Consider the following 19,968-nt stretch of genomic DNA (forward strand, 5'->3'; position numbering starts at 1 on the left):
AGTGCCCGAAACACTCGGCAAAGGGCAAACAACACTCGGCGAAAACTTTGCCGAGTGTTACACTCGACGAAGAGCACTCGACAAACAAAAACTCAGCAAAGACATTTTTGCTGCGTGTTTTCTATCGCACACTCGGCGAAAGTTTTGCTGAGTGTCTTTTTTTTTCTCTAGTGCTTTTCATGCAACACTCGGCAAAAAGGTTGTTTGCCGAGTGCCCGATGGATGGCACTCGCAAACCCTTAACACTCGGCGTCTATGTAATTTCCCATAGTGTATCTGATAAAATTCTATGGTAGTGAAGGTAGAAAGTACTTAGAAGTATTTTGGATAAAGTAACTGGTACTTCTAAAATGTGGGACCAAATACTAAAAAGTGGGACCAAATACTAATTTAATTTAATTTTAATAAATACTTTCCATAGATCAACGGCCGCAAAAAAGTTCCCAAAAAAATCTACTTTCATGCATATGAAGAATTTCAAGCGAGAAACATCCGTCTAACTTTACCTAGCTAATTGCTGTAACATCACAAAAGAAAAAGATCCACAAAATGCAACATTATTAACTACTTGGGCACTACCGTAGTAGACTACGAGTCATTCCTAACTTGCTTCTTCTCGCATGGTTCATATATACCCTTGTGGCAGTTCCCGTCTGTTTCAGACGGTTTCGAGCTCTCGATCAGGGCCGTGATCGCCACCTGCGATGCTCTTGAGGCGGACGCTTTCGTCGTCGACAGCGGACGGAGAAGCTTCATCCTCTTTCTTCTTCTTTGTGTACTCCCCGTAAAGGTACGAGGCGAGGCCCCAGACGCAGAGCGCGGTGGCGACGGCCTTCTCGGCGCCGAACGAGTCGCCGAACACGACCACGCCGCCCACCACGTTCGCCGCGAGCACGGCGGCCATGCACACGCCGCTGTGGAGCGACGACGTCAGGTAGATCACCCCGGCCGTGCCCATGAAGCACGCCTGCCACGTCAGCACCAGCATAGCCACGACGACCCAGTACTGCGTCGTGGAGCCCTTCCAGCCGCCACGTCATCGCCGGGGCCTCCCGCGGCCGCCAGCCCGATCGCCGCCACCAGCGAGGCCATGGCCTGCATCACCGCCTGCACCTCCACCGCCAGGATGAACCCGCCGGACACCGCCTTCCGGTACAGGAGCTCCATGACGGGGAGATACGCGGCGAAGAGCCCCGCGGCGCCCAGCGTGACGGCGTAGCCGATGATGTATTGCGACCGGCCGCCGCCCTCGGGGCTCTCGCCGGATTCGCGGAGCGCGAGGAGCACCGAGCTGACCGTCATGAGGATGACGGCATTGAGGTTGACGAAGGTGAGCGGGTGGCGGACGATGATGGCGGCCAGCACGAGCGTGAACGCGAGCTGCGTGGACAGCAGCAGCGACGACGTCGACACCGGCAGGAACGAGGAGCTGTACGAGAACAGCAGGTTGTTGACGCCCATCAGGGCGCCGATGACCAGGCAGCCGGCGAGGAACCGCCGCGAGAACCACAGGAACGGGCTCGGCGCGGCGGCAGGGCGGCCGGAGGCGAGGACGGCGGCGACGAGCAGCGGGAACCCCGCCGACTGCACCAGCGTGGCAACCCACCGGTTTTGCCCGGCGTGCGCGAAATAAAACCGGGACAGCAGGCTCGCCGCGACTGAGTCCACCAGCAGCGCTGCGTAGTTCGCCAGAAGGAGGAGTATGCGACGGCGCCGTGCCGCCGGAGACGTGGGCACGCTGGTATTCGTCATCAGAGATGGATGACTCGTCGAGTAGGCGTCAGCGATGATGGGGGCGGCGGCGGCGGCGGCGTTAGTTATAATCGAGATTTCGGAGGAGACCAAGACTGTGACGGCCTAGTTTACTTCGCCTGCGATCCCAGGATATTGGGGTTTCAGTTGCTACTAGTGTTCGACCGTATTTTTTATTAACATTTTTATTTTTTTGGCGGGTCTTTTCTCATACTGGGCCATGATGAATATGATTTTTGTGGAGCGGCCCATTTTCTAGTCAGTGCACGTCTTCTACAGGATAATGATGTCCAGCAGCGGGTATTTATTGGGCTTTTAGAGCATCTCCAAGAGTGCCCAAAAAATAGAGGCCAAAAAAACAGATTTTGAGACTTTGCCAAAAATTATTGGGAGTGAAAAATAACACCTCCCCCAACAGTTCCCAAAAATACTTACTAAAAAATATTTAAATGATGACAGATCATCAAAAGGTGGGCCGGGCTCTTAATTATTCTCACGGGAGGATTAGCGAAGGAAACTTCCTCTCGCCGTTTTTTCCTCTCGCTGCATAATCTTCCGTTTTTTTACTAGATCCGCTGTATCCTTTGACCAATCATGTTGTGCCCTCCAGACTGTGCCGCAAAGCTTTAGACCATTTGTGGGCAAAAAAAGAGAGAGTCCGATGCAGAGAAAGAACGTAAGAAAGATGAGAGATACAACTTGTCATACGCACTAGAAAAAGAGAGGCTTGAATTAGAAAAAAGAAGGGCTGAAGCTGAAGAAGTGATGGCTGCAAATGAGGCCAGAAGTCTGGATATAAAGGAACATGAATTACAGTACAAGGAAAATGAACTGCAGCACAAGAGAATGTTAGACGAAGAGAGAATTATGACAATGGATACTTCTTCCATGCCTACTCAGCTCCAAGAATATTACAAGACCATACAAGATGAGATCATCGCTCGTCGTTTAGCAAAAAAGTAGCTCCGGTGGACAGGTTCATTTCCTACATCTTTATCTGCCTACATTCCTCATCTATGACTTCCCTGCCTCTCCTACAATAGGAGCTATATATTGTCTTAATTACTGATTTTATTAATTTCAGTCCAGCACCTTGGAAGATCATGCTAATGTTTCGATATAATTTCACTGTGGTCTACAAGAGCGGTCTACAAGAGCATACAAATGAAGATGTTGACATGTTATCATTGCCATGTGTCATTTTTATTTTTCAGATTAGTTTGTCTCCAATTGAACTTCAATATCATTTCCTTTGAGTTTCCATGTGTCAGCACTGCTTGATGGTTGTGAGTTGAACACTTGTTTTAGTTCCCTATTGAACTACAATATTTTTTTACTTTCCATGTCCATGTCATTATTGCAAGCTGGTTGTGGGAATGTTACACAAATGTATCGCTTGTGTGTGTGTTGTGAACCTATTGATGTGACATGGTCTCACAGATCAAATTCTATTATTGAAAGCAAGCTGCCCCATTGTTCTATTTATTTATTCTGAAGGCCACACTTTGTTGAAAAAATACAATATTTCTCATAAAGAAAAACTTCACTATTCTTAGCAGAAGTGCATATCAACAAATTAAACTTAATATTGATCCGGATGATGTTGCCATAGGTGCTCCACCAAGTCTTCTTATAACTGACGGTGAGTTTCGTTGTTCCTGATATTCTTGTGCATCTGAATAAATTCTTCAAGATCAGTAATATGCTCATGGGAAGGCATAACATTTTCTCCACCGTAGTCGAAACGTTCCTCCGGATCCACTTCTCCCTCATCTTCAATAATCATATTATGCATGATGACACAAGCTTTCATGATGTCTCCTAGTGTCTCTTCATCCCAAAATCGTGCTGGACCACGAACAATTGCAAAACGGGATTGCAAAACTCCAAAGGTGCGTTCCACATCCTTTCTTATTGCTTCCTGTGCTTTAGCAAAATATTTTCTCTTATTGCCTTGGGGTTGTTGTATGGTCTTCACTAATGTGGCCCAAGATGGGTATATGCTGTCGGCAAAATAGTAACCCATTGTATAATCGTGACCATTTATGCTATAATTCACTTGAGGAGCTTTGCCTTCAGCTAGCTTTGCAAAAAGTGGAGATCGGTGAAGAACGTTGATATCATTATGAGACCCAGGTAAACCAAAAGAGGCATGCCAAATCCAGAGATCCTTGGATGCAACAGCTTCCAAAATTATTGTAGGTTCATGCATGTGTCCTGAGTACATACCTTGCCATGCCGAAGGGCAATTCTTCCACTTCCAATGCATGCAATCTATTGAACCTAGCATACCAGGAAAACCTCTTTCCTCTCCAAGTGCAATCAATCGAGCTGTATCATTCTCATTAGGTGATCTCAAGTACCGATCTTCAAAAACTTCAATAATTGCACTGACAAACCTTCTTAGACTCTCTATGGTAGTACTTTCTGCAATACGAACAAACTCATCCGTAGCATCTGCCGGTACTCCATATGTTAGCATACGGAATGATGCAGTTATTTTCTGGAAGCAACTTAATCCAATTGTATTGGCTGCATTTCTCTTCTGCACGAAGTACTCATCATGATCTTCTACGGCATGCATTATGCGTAAAAATAGATCCCGATTCATTCTATACCTGCAAGACAAGAAAAATAAGACATCTATATTGTTATGTACATCAAAGATTAACATAACCATTCAAATACACACGAACCTCCGTCGGAATAGAGTTGGTCCATATGTAGGATCATCCGCCAAATAATATTGATACATTCTCAAGTGCCCCCCTTCTCTGTCTCGATAAAGAACTGCATGTCCGGGGACAGAACCACCATGTTTTGGTGCACACTGAGAATGTCTTTGCACAATTTCAGCAGCAGAAAGAATGAGTTCGTCCTCATCATCCGATGATGAATCATCTAATAAACTTTGCAACAGAGATGGACGGCGACTCATCTGGCGAGATTCCCCTGGCTTGGGCCTTGCGCCCCTACCTTCTTCGATGATGATGTGCGTAGCTAGCAGCAGTCCTGATCTGGCCAATTAATCTACTGACTAATAGATCCTACAGCATCTACAGGACCAAAGCTTTGCGGCACATTCTGGAGGGCACAATATGATTTGTCAAAGGATACAACGGATCTAATAAAAAAACAGAAGATGATGCAGCGCGAGGAAAAAACGGCGAGAGGAAGTTTCCTTCGTTAATCCTCCCGTGAGAATAATTAAGAGCCGGGCCCGCCTTTTGATGATCTGTCATCATTTAAATATTTTTGGGAACCGTTGGAGTAGGTGTTATTTTTCACTCCCAATAATTTTTGGCAAAGTCTCAAAATCTGTTTTTTTTTCCTCTATTTTTTGGGCACTCTTAGAGATGCTCCCACCGCTTCATTAGACTTGCCATCTCAAGTTTCAAAAAAAAAAATTGACATCTCAAGATCCTAATAATTTACTCTTTGCTTTGTGGTTTTCTTCTTTAACATAAGTTGAGAGGTCAGGTCCCCTATATAAAAATATAGTCGACAAAGTTTATGGCACGCGTACCTGATCGACAAATGTCAATATATATGGATGACACACAGGGATATACATGGTGCATGCGCTTAATTATAGGATAGTAGCCAATATGAAAGGGTGGCACAATAGGAAGTAGCTAGAGTGATGTGTGATTTCCATTTGCAAGTGGTGGCCATGTTTTAGGCCAGTCTTAATGGAAGTTTCATAGATGACGTTATGATATTAAATATCATCAATTTTACTGATATGGCAAGAAGAGAGAATGATGGAGTTTCATAGGATGTAAGGAGAATTTTATCACCATAAACTCATCTAATACAGTTACCTAGTTCCCAGACTAGATAATTGTGTCACAACCTGGTCTTATTGTTATAACGACTTGATGGATGATGACCAACCTTGCTGCGTGACTATATATCCCCATCATGTGCCCTGCAGCACTACACAGCAACTTCATGTCATATGAGCGGTGATGACGCCAATCATATGGGCAACTGATATGATCACAGCAACATCCTTTGCGCTATGTACAGTCAGCCAGTCAGTCACACGTCCCTGTACAGCAGTTTTCTTTTCTGCAATCCAAAGTTCCAGAACTGGGAGTCTGGGACAACTACTACTGTAACAAGAGTAATACATCCACGTTGGTGCTGTCTGCACTAGCGCCTCTCTTCAGCGTGCAGAATTTGTTTTCTTCTCGAACAGTGTGTGCAGAATGACTGTACTAGTTTGTCAAGTTGCAGGGGTACGACTGACGGAAGCTCAAACTTGTTTATCTTGGTCTGCAGATCCGTCCAGCAGGACCTACGGAGGCTCTCCCGTAGAGCTACTTGAACCGTAGCAGCTAGTGACGCCAGACGTGTCGGGCATCTAGAAGGCTTATCCTAACATCCCTTCATCGTTCCATAGCTGAAAATGGGTCGGCAAGCTGATCACCGAATGAACCCGTTTATTTGCGAGTAAATTCCCTGTATGCCATTGGAAAATGTAACACATCCCTTCTATGCCATTGAAAATTACCTCATCCCTTCTATGCCATCATTTATAATTTTCCATCCCTTCCATGCCATTGCCGTTAATTTCTCTAACAGATCCGTTAAAAGGTACAGGGAAAAGACAATAATACCCCTCCGTTTCACCCGAGCGCCCCGCCCCTCGACGCAGTTCACCCGGCCGCCATCCCGCCACGCCTCGACTCGCTCCGCCCGCCGCCTTCCGCCGCGCACGCACGCGGGCCGCCTTCCGCTCGCCGCTCGTGCACGCCCACGGCTGCGCCCACGCGTTCTCGCCGCCTCGATTCACTGCGCATGAGGCCGCCGCCGGCCGCAGGGGAGGTAGCGGCCATCGAGCTCCGCCGCCGCGCGGATCTGCGGCCATGGCGAGGCGCGCGCAGGCTCAAGGAGCTCGGCGGAGCTCGCCGCCGCCGGGGTCCCCCGCGGCGAGGGAGGAGGACAAGGAGGGGCGGCGCCGCGCGAGGAGGCAGCGGAGCTCGCTCAGCGGGGAGGGAGGAGGGGCGCGCTGACCCGGCCCGCAGCTCGCCTGCCCGCGCGGCGGCGCGAGCTCGCCCAACGGCGAGGGAGGAGGGGCGCGCTCGCCCGGCCCGCAGCTCGCCCGCCCGCGCGGCGGCGTGGAGCTCGCCCAGCGGCGAGGGAGGAGGGCCGCACTCGCCCGCCCGGCGGCAAGGGAGGAGGGGCGCGCCGCCGGGACGGAGTCGCCGGCGAGGGTAGGGGAGGGAGGGAGGGACCCCGCGCGGAGGGCGCGGCCCGCGGCGGAGGGCGCGGCCCGCGGCGGAGGACGCGGCGTGGCCCGCGGCAGAGGACGCAGCGCGTGACGGCGCCGGAGCAGGGGTGCGGCGGAGGGTGCGGCCGGTGGCGGAGGACGCGGCGCGCGTGGTGGCCCGCTTGACGGCGGTCGCGGCAGGGGCCCGACGGAGGGCGCAACGCGGGCGGCGGCTCGCGCGACGGCGGCCGCGGCGGAGGGGCAGCACGGGCCTCCGCCGCGCGCGCCGGGCCCTCCGTCGCCATCGTGGATCCGATGGGTTCAAGGTTGAAGATGAATCTGACGTGTGGGTCCCACACGTCAGTGGTAGTAGAGAAGGGCAAGGAATAGGAGCCAGGGGTATTATTGTCCTTTTGTCTTTCAGTTTAACTGCTCCGTTAGTATTTTTGACACCAATGGCATAGAGGGAATGAAAAATTAAAAACAATGGCATTGAAGGAATGAGGTAATTTTCAATGGCATAGAAGAGATGTGTTACATTTTCCAATGGCATACATGGAATTTACTCTTTATTTGCCAGGTGACACGACAAGTGTGCCACGCCTAGCTAGCTCCGATCACCCGGCCGATCGCCCTTCGTCGCCCAAGACCATGCAACGACACACTGCGTCCTGGTAGTCAGGAGCGGATACAGGAGGGGGGCTAGGGGGGCTCAAGCCCCCCTAAGCTCCCCTAATTACACGTAAAACACTGTAGCAAGACCTTCAAATCACCATTAAATTTTCACACAAATCAACATCTCTATTGTTTCAGCCCCCCTTGCCTCCAATCCTGCATCCGCCACTGCTGGTAGTATAGTGTGTGCCGCGCGCGCACGCGCACGCGCCCTATCTAGCTAGCTTTCCGTCCATGCCAACGCCGGAGTCACCCTCACTCCTCGGCACGCAAGTCTCTCCGGCCCTCTCGTGCCGATCGCTCGGTCGATCCCGCACAGCAAATGCGTGCCGATCCAGAGCGATCTCCTGACGAAACAAATGCCGATCCAACCATGCATGTAGTTTGTTTCGATCCAGAGCGATCTCGATTTCCTGTAGTTTCCAACCAACCAAATCCGAACGGAAATTTAAGGGGACTAGAGCTAATAACTGGCGATCTCGATGCATGCGTGCCGCGCCGCGAGCGTATCGTATCCTCCGGCCGGCCGGCCGGCCCGCGGCGCAGAGCGCGCTGCCAGGCCGCACCCGTGGCTTTTGCCCGGCTGACGCGCGCACAGCGACACGGCGGCGACGTGGAGGCGCGCCCGCGCGCCCGGCTGCGCGTGGCCCGTCCGCCCGCGCGCGCGCCGTGGCCTTCTTCCTCCCCGGGACGACGTCGTCGTCGCCGCGCGTCCGGATGAGCACGGCCGCGCGCGCATGCCGCCAGCGCCAGCCCCCCCCCTCCCCACCCCACCCCCCCACCCCCCGACCGGCGGACCAAACGACGCCTTTGCCATTCGGATCAAACCTCACCTTCCTTTAGTTTTAGATGTACAGTACTTTTCTTTTTTGCAGGCTTGTGTTCATTGCGTCATCGTTCCAGACTTCTCTTCCAGTGTGCTCCTACGGATGCAGCCGGAAGGGGTCACGGCTATCTTGGCCGGATTCTTGCTACTGAAGTTTGGACCTTTTTTTCGGGTGCGGCTAGTAACGCATGTTTTTTCCCACTTGTTTTTGTGGTGAGGCTCTTGTAACGCATCCACTAAAGCTGTGGTGTGTTGCACGAAATTGCGTGCTCTAGGAGAGGGTGAACTAAGCATGTTTGGAGGTTGAGGGCAGGATGATCTTTTTCTCGTTATAGCACCGGGCGCGCCAATATAGAATGGTTTTTTATTACTAGCATAGACGCACGTGCGACACGCACGTGATTTGTAAAAAATCTAATTAGCTTTTAATTCAAAAATTCATTGAATTATATATTAATTAAATTAATTTTTGAATTAAATTCTAAAAATATGTATATGATAGATGTCACTACTATCTTGTAGTTTAATAAGTCGATACGAATCTGTTGCAACTTCTTGTTAATTTTAATATGAGTTTACGAAATGACTTCACGTTATATTGCACAAAATAGGTAGAAGTTAAAGCAGTTATCTTGCGGTGGAACATTATAGATTTGGCATGATATGTTTTTGCCAGACTCATTCTAACAGGGTGTTCTTCATTTGAAAATCTGAGTTGGAGACGACCCTATTTGCATTCTTCTTGAGTTCTTGTGCCAAACACCGGCGGTGCCCAAGAAATTTCATTATTTGGGTCCGAATTCGCAGGCCTTTCAGTATTTGACACTCGATTCGCATATTTTCTAAAATTCGACACCGGGGACGTGAGTTTTTTCAGTTCAAGTGTTTTCGATCTATTTTCATATTTTGACTGATTTTTATTTTGTTTTCCCGCTCCATCTAACATGAAGTGTCGATTTTGCCCGTGGCCCTTACTTATCCCTTTCACGCACGAATTGCTTCTTCCTTCGTTTCTTTCCTCTGCGAGCCACCGCAGCACATCTCCTCCGGTTCCTCTCCGCCGGCGTCCTCCTGAAGCTTATCTCCGTTGCTGGCCTTGCTTGCGTCCACGTTGCAGAAGTTTGGCTGTAGGTTGTTTATCCACGCTGGAACCTTATTAGGCCCCACAAGCAACCACTAATGCATAGGTACGACTTGCCTCTTGCATTCACCAATTCATGATATCCTCTCCTGAGTGAGACTTTGCATTTGATTCCTACAAGAAACTAAGCTCTGGCCTGCGCCGTTTGTGAGAGAGATGGAGAAAAAAAAAATCAGCGTCACCAGGCACGCGCGACGGAGCTCGCTCTCGGCCTCTCGCCATCCAGGAATCCAAGAATCCATCTTTTTCCCCCAAGCTCGCGTCCTGTATGGCTGTATTCCAAGAATCCGGGCAAGAATCTCTGCGTGAGCTTGAGCCGCCTTGGCCGGGCACGCTGGCGGCGGTCTGCAGAGCCCTCTCCTCGGAGAAATTGGTCCCGCCCGCTCGAAGCTCAAGCCGTGAGCGGAGCAGCTCCCGGCGCGGTTGCGGTCGGGCTCCACCCCCGCCGCTCCCTCGCCGCAGCCACTGGGCTCCGCCCCTCGCCGCTCGCTCGTAGCTAGCCGGCGGTCGAGCTCCGCCCCGCGGATGAGCTCCATGGCGTCGCTGGACTCGGACTCGTTTCCACGTCTTCCCGCTCCTCGTCCTCATCCTCCTCGTTCGTGTCCTCCTCGATCTCGGGGGTGCTCTTCCCGGTGTCGGTATCGGAGGCGACCGTGGCTATGCGCGGCGGGTAAGAAAGCATCCGGTGACAAAAATAATTATTTTTTTCTAACTCGTGATTTTTATGGATCTCCACCCCCTCCCACCTCTCTTACCTTGACAGGCGGGTCCGGCGTGAGGGGTACGATGAGCCCAATTTAGATAAAAAAAATTTCAATTATTTTCGATCTTTATAGTATAGATAGATTTCATTTCAATCCGGGAAATGAATAATGTACTGTCGAGAAATAGCTAAAATGCTAATTAGATAGATTCTCTTTAATCTCCCCTGATTTGCAAAAGCACATTCCCATTGATGGACTCGCGCGAAATCAAGATTTGGTATTATTTTTTTTCGAATCACATCTCCTTAGTTTTCAAAAAAAAAAAAGTTTGTACAGCTACCCATTGTGCCAACTGGCAATGCAGGTGAAAAAGAACAACTAGCAGCAAGAGCTGTAAGCCTGCAATTCAAATTTCCACATTTGTGTAAGCAAAGCCCAGCTCTCCGAGCCAAGGACGGCGTAGCTTTCTGATCCCGGGTTTCCGCACATGCTTACTACCTTGTACACGGCGCACAAAACACAGCATGTGAGCGCTACGCGCGAGCCGCCAATGCTCCGTCCGGGTAATCCCTCTCCAGAATGGAAACAAGACAATCCGGGCCAGCAAACAATTCGAGAAAGAGGCATGACTTCCACCCCATTGCATCCATCTCTTTCCGGTTCCAACCCAAGCACAATCTCCACCGTCGACCCAAGTTGAACCAAATCATCCAAACGAATTCAATGGCCGATCGACCACGAATTCAAACACTTCCGCACACATGCATGGTATGTGCGCCGCTCTTCTACCACGCACCTGCCGTAAATAATTCAATTCGGCCGGAATTATGGCGTAGCCTACTAAACATGGATCGAATCGATACCTATCTCGAGCAGTAGTAGTAAATGAATGCAGTGCTCCATCCGTTTTTTGATTTTTGAAACCATCTTATCTTGCGGACATATACAGCGTCGATTCAATGCATGAACTGCTTTTTTTTTGTCATATGCTACCTGTAACAATTAATTTTGCAGTTGATTTTTTGTATTTAATTACAGGCCTCTTTTGAATTTAGCAGTGTTTGATTCGAACCAACGATCAAATCGAATCAGCCGCGTGCTTGTTTCCTTTTCTTTTTTTTCTTTATTTATGCGCAGAAGCAACTGAAAATCCAAAATTGCCCACGAGCCACAAGGAAAGAGCAGATCCATCTATATATTCGATCCCCAACACGACCTCCATATATATCAAGGCAATCCCCAGGCTTATGCCGCATAGCCGCGACGTCGCCGCCCCGCGCCGCCGCCACCCGTTCCTCCTCCTCGACGAGTCGTCTGCGGCAATGGCAGCCGCCGGTGCTGGAGTCGCTGCCGGTCCGGCGGCCCCGGCATCGCGCCGTCGGATGCTGCTTCTGATGGCGAACTACGCGGCGCTGCTGCTGGGGTCGGTGGCGTCGAGCCTGCTGTCGAGGTTCTACTTCGCGCGCGGCGGCCGGAACCGGTGGGTGGTCACGCTCGTGCAGTCGGCGGGCTTCCCGCTCCTGGTCCTGGCCGTGCTGGTCACCGGCCGCCCCGCCGCCGCGCCGCGCCCGTTCCTGTGGTTCTCGCGGCGGTTCCTCGCGGTATGCCTCGTCATCGGCGCGCTCATGGGCGCCAACAACCTGCTGTTCTCGTACAGCACGTCGTTCCTGCCCGTGTCGACGTCGTCGCTGCTGCTGTCCACGCAGCTCGCCTTCACGCTCGTGCTGGCCGCCATCATCGTCCGCCACCCGCTCACCTTCGTCAACCTCAATGCCGTCATCCTCCTGACGATCAGCTCGGTGCTCCTCGCGCTCCGCGAATCCGGCGAGAGCCCCGAGGGCGGCGGCCGGTCGCACTACCTGATCGGCTACATCGTCACGCTGGGCGCCGCGGGGCTGTTCGCCGCGTACCTGCCCGTCATGGAGCTCCTGTACCGCGAGGCGGTGTCCGGCGGCTTCATCCTGGCGGTGGAGGTGCAGGCGGTGATGCAGGCCACGGCCTCGCTGGTGGCGGCGATCGGTATGGCGACGAAGGGTGGCCTGAACGGCGAACTGGCGCGCTGGAAGGGCTCCACCGCCCTGTACTGGGTCGTGGTGCTGACGCTGGTGCTGACGTGGCAGGCGTGCTTCATGGGCACGGCGGGCGTGATCTACCTGACGTCGTCGCTCCACAGCGGCGTGTGCATGACAGCCGTGCTCGCCGCCAACGTGCTGGGCGGCGTGGTCGTCTTCGGCGACTCGTTCGGCGCCGAGAAGGGCATCGCCACCGCGCTCTGCGCCTGGGGCCTCGCCTCCTACCTCTACGGCGAGTACACCAAGAAGAAGGACGCCGCCGCCGCCGCCGCCCTGTCCGCCGCCGACCTCGACGGCGTCCGAAAGAGCCTCACAGCTGGCGGTGACGCCGGAGGCGAACTAGAAACCGTCTGAAACAAACTTAGTGCCACCCGGGGGCACGGATTCCATGTGATCCGGGAAGAAGCAAGAATTGCAACGGAAAAGGGTGTAGTGCCCCCGGTAACAGCGTGGCATTAGGGGCAGTAGTTGAGTCATGTTACATCGATGGATTAGGCAAATGCAAGTAGAAGGGTGTAGAAGTAACCCGACTTGTAACTGATGACCAGCGTTGATGGCTGCTAGCTAGCTAGTGAGGTTTCTCTGGTTGATCAGGATTTAGTGTAGCATGGATGGGTGGAATACAACATGTAGTCTTGTAAACCTGCTGTACTTCATCCTGAATCGTTACCATCAACAATAGCTGAAGATATTATATTTTCACACCTTTTCTTTTTGCTCCTGAATTGGGTCATCAGCTGATCATCTTTCTTTTTTTTTTGGCGACCATGCCTGATCATCTTGCTGGGTGGCCTTGCACTCGACAGTTGGTCTTGCAGGTATTTTTGCTTCACCGTTTCCATTTGGGCTCTGTCATGGATCATCTAGAGACATCTTACAATATTATGCTTTCTGCACATGATAGATCAAAATGGTTTTACGGGTGTTGCAATATCTTTCAGTCGTCTGAAAATGGTGAGCTGTTCAGTCGAGCTAGAGCATTGTTAGTTGTTGGATCCAGATCGCATGTCACTTGTCATTTTCTCGTGTTCATCGCATTTGGATAATCTGTTTCGTTCCTTCTGTGTTCACCCTGTGCTATCACCGCCATCTGCTAGCATGCAGCTACCCGAGGGTTTTACATGTATACCATCACAAAAGATGGGTCTGACGTCCATATCACTAAAAAGTTTGGTGACACATCTGTATCATCGCGTTTTTTCGTTTTGACGTTTGTACCATTTCATCCACCATCCGTTAGGAATTAACAGATTTAGAGCTCTGACATGTGGGCCTAATCTAGTAAATTGACCATTTTGCCCTCCCAATCTCCTCCCGTCGCCCTGCATCTCCTTCTCCCCGTCGCCGTCAGACTCCTCCCCGCTATGCCCGATCTTCCCGACCTGCCCATCCTCACGAGACGCCGCCGCCAGCACCATCTGTCGCTCGCCCCCTCGCGCACTCTCTTGCTCGCCCCCTCCCTCGCTCACCCTCGGACACCGGCCGCCGCGCGCCGTGGTCGCCGCGTCAGGGCCGCCGCGTGCCGGGGCGGGGCCGCGGCGAGGCCGTCGCACGGCCGGGGCGGGACCGCGGCGAGGCAGGCAGATCGATGCGTCACCGGCCAGCAAACCTGATGGCGCTCGTCGAGGCCAAGCATGCTGGCGTGTCCATCTCCAGCGCGGAGCTCGCGGACCCCCTGTTCGTCGTCGTCCTCGACAGCGTCGAGACGCCCATCCGCCAGAGTGCAGGGCGGCGCCAACGGTGGAGGGCAGGGTGCCACCGCGGGCACAGGGCGCCACCGCGGACGAGTCGCGGCCACGGGCGCTGGACGCCGGCAGGTCATCGCAACGAGGATGCCCGGGGCAGCCGTGGCGAGGTCGGTCGGGGCGGGGCGGCCGCGCGGCCAGGGCGCACACGGCGAGGGCGGCTGCGCGCGGGAGCGCCGCCTCGGGCAGGCCTCCGCCGGCGTGAGCGCCGCCTCGGCCGGGATGCCGCCGGCGCGGGCCTCGCCGCGGGCAGGCCTCCCCTAGCGGGGCGAGCCACCACCGCCGCCGCACGCGCGAGCCAGGGAGAGGGCCATGGCGCCGCGCGAAGCTCCGCTTCGGTGGGGCCATCGCCGGCGGCGAGCTCGGTGCTGTCCTGCCGCCGTGGGCCGTGGCCGCGCCGCGCCCCTGAACGCATCCCCACGGGCCGCGATCCCGCAGCACGCCAAGCGCAGCACCGCCGAGGTCCTCCGCTGCGGGCGAGTCAGGGAGACAGAGGAAAAGAACTGTAAGGAAGAAGAAGATGACAAGTGGGACCCGCTCGTCATTGAGAGGAGAGAGTTTAAGCAATTTTAGCATCTAAGGGTATAATGGTCTTTTCGCAGCTCCATTACCCTCCGTTAGTACTCTTTCTGTCCAAAATGGTACAGACGTCAAAACAAAAAAACGCGATGATATAAAGGTGTCACCAAACTTTTTAGTGGTATGGACGTCGGGGCCATCTTTTATAATGGTATACATGTAAAACCCTCCAACTAACCACTGCATCGTTGACAGTTGCTCAAACGGCTACGGCGCTAGCTGCACTGGTCTATTGTTGTCGTCCCTCCTGACTCGCAACCACCCCCCTCCCCCCCCCCCCCCCACACACACATACAAAAAACAAAAAAGAGTTGCGTACGTGCTCCGATTCACGATACTTGTGCTTCAACACAAACCCATCCTCCAGGCAACAAATCTTTTTATTTAATTGTGCCAATTAGGATTATTCAATCATCCGAAGTTTTGAACTCCGTCACACCTTTTGGCTTTGATATCATATTGTGTTAATGGATATGCACTGACCAGTTTAATTCAAAAGCTTGATGTAGAAAAATGCGGAAAACTAATTTATTTGGTTCGTCCTCACTAACCACACAATCAGAAGCTCATCAGTTGCTAATCATTGCTATTTCTTTCCAACCTCCAATTTTTCTTCGGTTTTATATTTAAAGAGGATGCTCAGTGTCCATGTTTTTAAAATATATTCACTTGTTTATATTGCAAACAATACCAGTAAAACTCCGGTTCATTGGAGGCTGCTTTTCCGAGAGAAAAAAACAGTCACCGGCTGAGAGTCGTGTGCAGAAGATGCATGCACGTATACATGCACATATGCAGCAACCGACAGAGAAATTTGGTCTTACTGTATTGCTATATACATGAAACATTCCAATCATATCCCAACCTCATCAGGTCAGGTGCATGAACTTGCATTGCAAGTGACTGTGTGTGTGATGGAATCAGTGGATAGCTGCACACACCACCTTTGCTACCAGGTGAATGACTCAATTTTTTTTTGGGCGTATGCACATCTATGGCGCTTGATGTGGATTGATACTACAGAGTGGCCAGCTGTTTTTGCTTGTGCGGCAACTGATCACATGAGAACATGGGGCAGCACAGCACAGAAGGGAGAGAGCTGCTGAGCTGCAAAGAGAATAAGAATAATGGCTGGCGGCTTGGCTGACAGGCTGAGGAAGATGATCCAAACTCTACAGGCTCCGCGCACACATCGAGGTGGATTTGCAGTGGCCGTGGAACTGTGTCGAGCTCTTCCGGTGATCGATCTCAGGCGGCCCAATCATTTGTGGGGTCGGCCGCTGACGCATCGCCGGGGTTTCAGGCCTGCCTGCTTTCACTAGAAAAATCCGTAAGCTGAGGCAACATGCAGAGATCGATCAGAGCGAGGGGGAAAAAAGGCAGGGATTCCCGCGATCAGGCGATGCGTGACACACTCACACTAATGCCTGATGGCAACGGCCAACACTGATCGAGCGACGCGTTGGCGGTCGATAACCAGGGGCGGATCCGGGGGGGGGGGGGGGCTCCAGCCCCCTACTGCTGGTGCATCAATGAGAAATATGGGGAGGGTGAGGGAGAAGAAGAGGTGGAAGAAAAAAAGAAAAAATGGAGAGATGGTAGTAGAAGAGATCAGCCCCCCCCTTCGATTGTGTTCTGCATCCGCCACTGTCGATAACGATAACGATAACGATACGAGCGATGTGGTGCAGATGGCGATCATCCGTGTGTCTTTGTGCAGTTGTGCGGCGTTGTTGTGGGGATCGGTGACCGCAACACTTGTGCGACGGGTGAAGCTAGCGTGTGGCGGCGACACATACGTGGCGCGCGAGATGGGGAGATCGATCGATCGATCGGGTTGTTTTTGTTACTTTGTAGTGCTGGGAAATCATGCACTCCAGTATTTGGGTGTCTAGCTTGTTGCTGTCATGATTTGGTCTAGGAATGCGACGCAACTGCAAATTTCTCGGGCCTTAAACATACGGTGTTTAGGAATTAATGCGTGATAACAGCCCAAAACATGGTGCAAGAACCATGCATCCAGTGATCCAGAACAAGCCCTGAACCGTTTCTCATGGGAATTCAGGCAATGTTTCTCTGGAGCTTCTTCCCGTGTTCCAAGGAGCAAGGACCATAGTAAGTATATCTATTATCTTATTATTTGGCCAACAAACGGAGTCTCTACGTTCGCTCTTAAGGTCTAGAAATTCCCACGTTAATCGGAGAAAAAAAGAAAAATTAAAATTACTCACCACTGCCATTACGAAAAAATTAGCCTAAAATACCCATATACATGTTTATAAATTACCCACCAGTATCATTAAAATATATTTCTATTTATAAATATAAATCTATACATGTTTATAAATTATCCATCAGTGCCATTAACATATATTTCTATTTATAAATATAAATCTATCCACTATTTTGCATATCAAGCTACATATCATGCATACCTATAGGATACTAGCAGCAGAGAAGCATATGATGAGAAAAATTTAAATTTATGAAGAATAATTAGATAAAAATACAATATATATTTAGAATATCAATATTAACCGCACAAATACGCGGGTCACCTGTTATATACAAGAGCAATGTTTTCGTAAAGGAAAGGTCCCAACGATGTTCAGACTTCAGAGAGCTTCTAGGCTCTAGCTGACTAGCCCCCTACCAGGTGCGTACGGCGCGTTGGACCTGACACTTGGGCGAATACTATTGGCTGGTGCCGGCAGGAAACAGGGTCCAGGAGTGCGAGGTTACTGGTACTCCATGTGCTCGAGCTCCAACTGGTGTGCTATCCGCCGATACCCGAGTGCGAGTGGTGAATCCATCCATTTGCCACTCCCCGTCCCACCTGCGGCAAGTGTCAGCCGCCGCCAATGTGCCACGCCTACTGAGTCTGACCTCCGCTCCATGCGGCAACGCCGTCGCGCGGTTCACGCACGGCGGGGCTGCGCAAGCAAAGCAAAGGAGCAAAGCAAACGTCCTCACAAAACAGCGAAGCCAGCATGAGAGCCATGGAGGATTGTCGAATTGAGCCGAGTCTGCCAACAGCGGTTTTTTTTATTTTTTTATTTTTCGTTTTTTACAAAAATATATTTTCATTTTTAAAATTTACAGAAATATACACCGGCCGCCCCGCTGCCGAGCGGCCGGGACCTGGTCGCCCCGCTGCGGGGCGGCAGGGGCTTTTCTGCAAAAATTTTCGCTGAGAATTTGCGCTGAGGCCCTTGGAGGACCGGTCACCCGGCAGCGGAGCGGCCGCCCCCAGGCCGCCCGGCAGTGGGGCGGCAGGGCCCGGCCGCCCGGCAGCGGGGCGACCGCCTCCCAGAGGCCGCCGGCTCTCATTTGCTTCACCAAAAATTTAGAAAAAAATTCTCGATTTATCATAATACTATTCATATAACATATAATGGTCTAACAGTTCATTGGTACTGCGAAAGTGTGATTGCATTGCAAGATAGCATAAACGAAGTTTGAGTATAAAATATGAAAACCAAGACGACAGGTCTATAATAACAATAGAGAAACAAGTGGCAACAACTAACCACCCCTACCGTGCCGACGTTTCTTATGTTGTGCGTGTACGTGATCTGTAGGGTAGCTATGACGGTCCGGTGGCCTCACGTCTCTGGCAGGACGGCGTAACTGAGCCAGAGATGTATGCAAGCTGGGATAATCGTCCTGGGCAGGTGTAGCAAACAACCGTGTAAAGTCGTCGAAGGAGGCCTCGTCGTTGTCTTGAGACCACCCTACGGATCACAAAAAACCATTTTTAAGCAATATTAAATAGGTGAATGCAATTTCGTACAAATGATTGTACGTACCCTGTGTTGGAGGTGGAGGTGGTGGATAGGAATAAACTCCTTGATATCCTCCTGGTGGCGGCATAGGGTGATACGAAGAAGGCCCCGCTCCGGTGAACGGTTGTGATCCTGAGTGTAAATAGTAATGTATGAGCCTTCGACTAAAAAACATAAGCAAATAAAATTATGCACCACATATTTACCTAAAGTCCCTGCAGCTGGTGTCATAGAGGTAAACTGTGTTCCTTGAAACGGAGCCCCTTGCGAGGCACCTGACCCTTCATAGGGCTGAGAACCGGGGTACCCGTACCTTGTGTGGAGTCGTAATTAAATATTGCCTACAAACATACGGATCGGTAAATATCACACCCGCCCCGCCCTTAAATAGTGGAGGGGCAGCCGGCCGCCCCGCTGCCGGGCGACCGATCCTCCGGGGCCTCAGCACAAATTCTCCGCGAAATTTTTTACAGAAAAGACCCTGCCGCCCGGCAGCGGGGCGGCCGGGGTATATTTCTGTAAATTTCGAAAACAAAAATATATTTTTGTAAAAAAAGAAAATAAAAAATAAAAAAATCGCCTGCCAACATGATGCCCACAGGCCAAAGCTCAGGGTAAATTTCCACAGAAGACGTTCGAGTGGCACAGGCCGGCCCGCACAAATGGACTCTCCTCGCTCCAAACAACGCTGCTAGGAGCCCAGGCGTTTCTTCTTTCCTGCTTCCCCAAGCCGGTCCATCACACGCTATAGATCTCACTTTAATGGTTTATTATAGATCTGGCCTTCAATTGGAAATAACTAGATTATATTGTATATGCATGGTCGGTCTCAAAAGCAAAAAAAAAAACACAGATATAGCAAACGGTCTAAAATCCGAGCAACGTCCAGCAATCCTATGGACTCACACGTTGTAGAGAGAAGTATTGTAGAGGTACTAGCAGGTAGGGATGTAAACGGATTGGATACGGATAGATATTACTGATATCATATTTGTTTTCATATTTTTGTTTGAATACGAAGTCGAATACGAATAGTGCTAGTTTTTGCCGGATTATGGATGTCGACATCATAAAAATAGAACTTTTGAGTATGCGAATACGGATCGGTTACAGATATTGAATACTCGGAATCGAATACGGACAGATAAAAACTCTTCCAGACCAGATCGAATTCGAATACAGTCGGAAAATATCCCTACCATTTACATCCCTACCAGCTGGTACGTGTATTCATAACTCGAGTCTGACACGCACACGCTCAGCCGAGCTCCGTTTGTATCCTGAGTTCCTGACTAGCTGAGCAAAGGTGTCAGCCGGTAAGTGCGTATCCGCCGCCGACATGCGCCGGTGCGATTGTGAGAGCAAGATTAATAATATAGCCAGCTGTTGGCTGTAAAGATTCTTGCAGTCTACCTCTCAGCCCACTTGTTACAGCAGTAGATCGATTCCATCAATACGCGATCAACGGCAA

At 51.2% G+C, this 19,968-nt stretch overlaps 3 protein-coding genes and 1 pseudogene across 3 annotated transcripts; 2 read left to right on the top strand and 2 right to left on the bottom strand.

Moving 5' to 3' along the window:
* Positions 1-658: 658 nt before the first annotated feature.
* Positions 659-1,765, bottom strand: LOC120667612 (annotated as a pseudogene).
* Positions 1,766-1,789: 24 nt separating this feature from the next.
* Positions 1,790-2,715, top strand: LOC120667613. The gene is made up of 2 exons (XM_039947654.1): positions 1,790-1,849; positions 2,383-2,715. The coding sequence occupies exons 1-2, from the start codon at positions 1,790-1,792 to the stop codon at positions 2,713-2,715; spliced, it is 393 nt and encodes a 130-aa protein (XP_039803588.1).
* A 597-nt stretch (positions 2,716-3,312) lies between these two features.
* Positions 3,313-4,751, bottom strand: LOC120667391 (putative nuclease HARBI1). Its single transcript, XM_039947474.1, has 2 exons — positions 4,449-4,751; positions 3,313-4,364 (listed from the first exon to the last, which is right to left on the bottom strand). The coding sequence occupies exons 1-2, from the start codon at positions 4,688-4,690 to the stop codon at positions 3,383-3,385; spliced, it is 1,224 nt and encodes a 407-aa protein (XP_039803408.1). The 5' UTR covers positions 4,691-4,751; the 3' UTR covers positions 3,313-3,382.
* A 6,797-nt stretch (positions 4,752-11,548) lies between these two features.
* LOC120664683 (probable purine permease 4) lies at positions 11,549-13,094 on the top strand. The gene has a single exon (XM_039943979.1). The coding sequence runs from the start codon at positions 11,564-11,566 to the stop codon at positions 12,740-12,742; it is 1,179 nt and encodes a 392-aa protein (XP_039799913.1). The 5' UTR covers positions 11,549-11,563; the 3' UTR covers positions 12,743-13,094.
* The last annotated feature ends 6,874 nt before the right edge of the window (positions 13,095-19,968 follow it).

Source organism: Panicum virgatum, chromosome 3N (assembly GCF_016808335.1).
Source record: "Panicum virgatum strain AP13 chromosome 3N, P.virgatum_v5, whole genome shotgun sequence".
Taxonomy (NCBI): Eukaryota; Viridiplantae; Streptophyta; class Magnoliopsida; order Poales; family Poaceae; genus Panicum; species Panicum virgatum.

What these genes read in the sequence shown, in the direction of transcription:
- LOC120664683 (XM_039943979.1), top strand. Translation starts at nt 11,564, where the DNA reads ATGCCGCATAGCCGCGACGTCGCCGCCCCGCGCCGCCGCCACCCGTTC.
- LOC120667391 (XM_039947474.1), bottom strand. Translation starts at nt 4,690, where the DNA reads ATGAGTCGCCGTCCATCTCTGTTGCAAAGTTTATTAGATGATTCATCA. An exon ending in CCAACTCTATTCCGACGGAG is followed by an intron (nt 4,365 to 4,448) that starts GTTCGTGTGTAT and finishes TTGCAGGTATAG; the next exon opens with AATGAATCGGGATCTATTTT.
- LOC120667613 (XM_039947654.1), top strand. Translation starts at nt 1,790, where the DNA reads ATGGGGGCGGCGGCGGCGGCGGCGTTAGTTATAATCGAGATTTCGGAG. An exon ending in TTTCGGAGGAGACCAAGACT is followed by an intron (nt 1,850 to 2,382) that starts GTGACGGCCTAG and finishes GCAAAGCTTTAG; the next exon opens with ACCATTTGTGGGCAAAAAAA.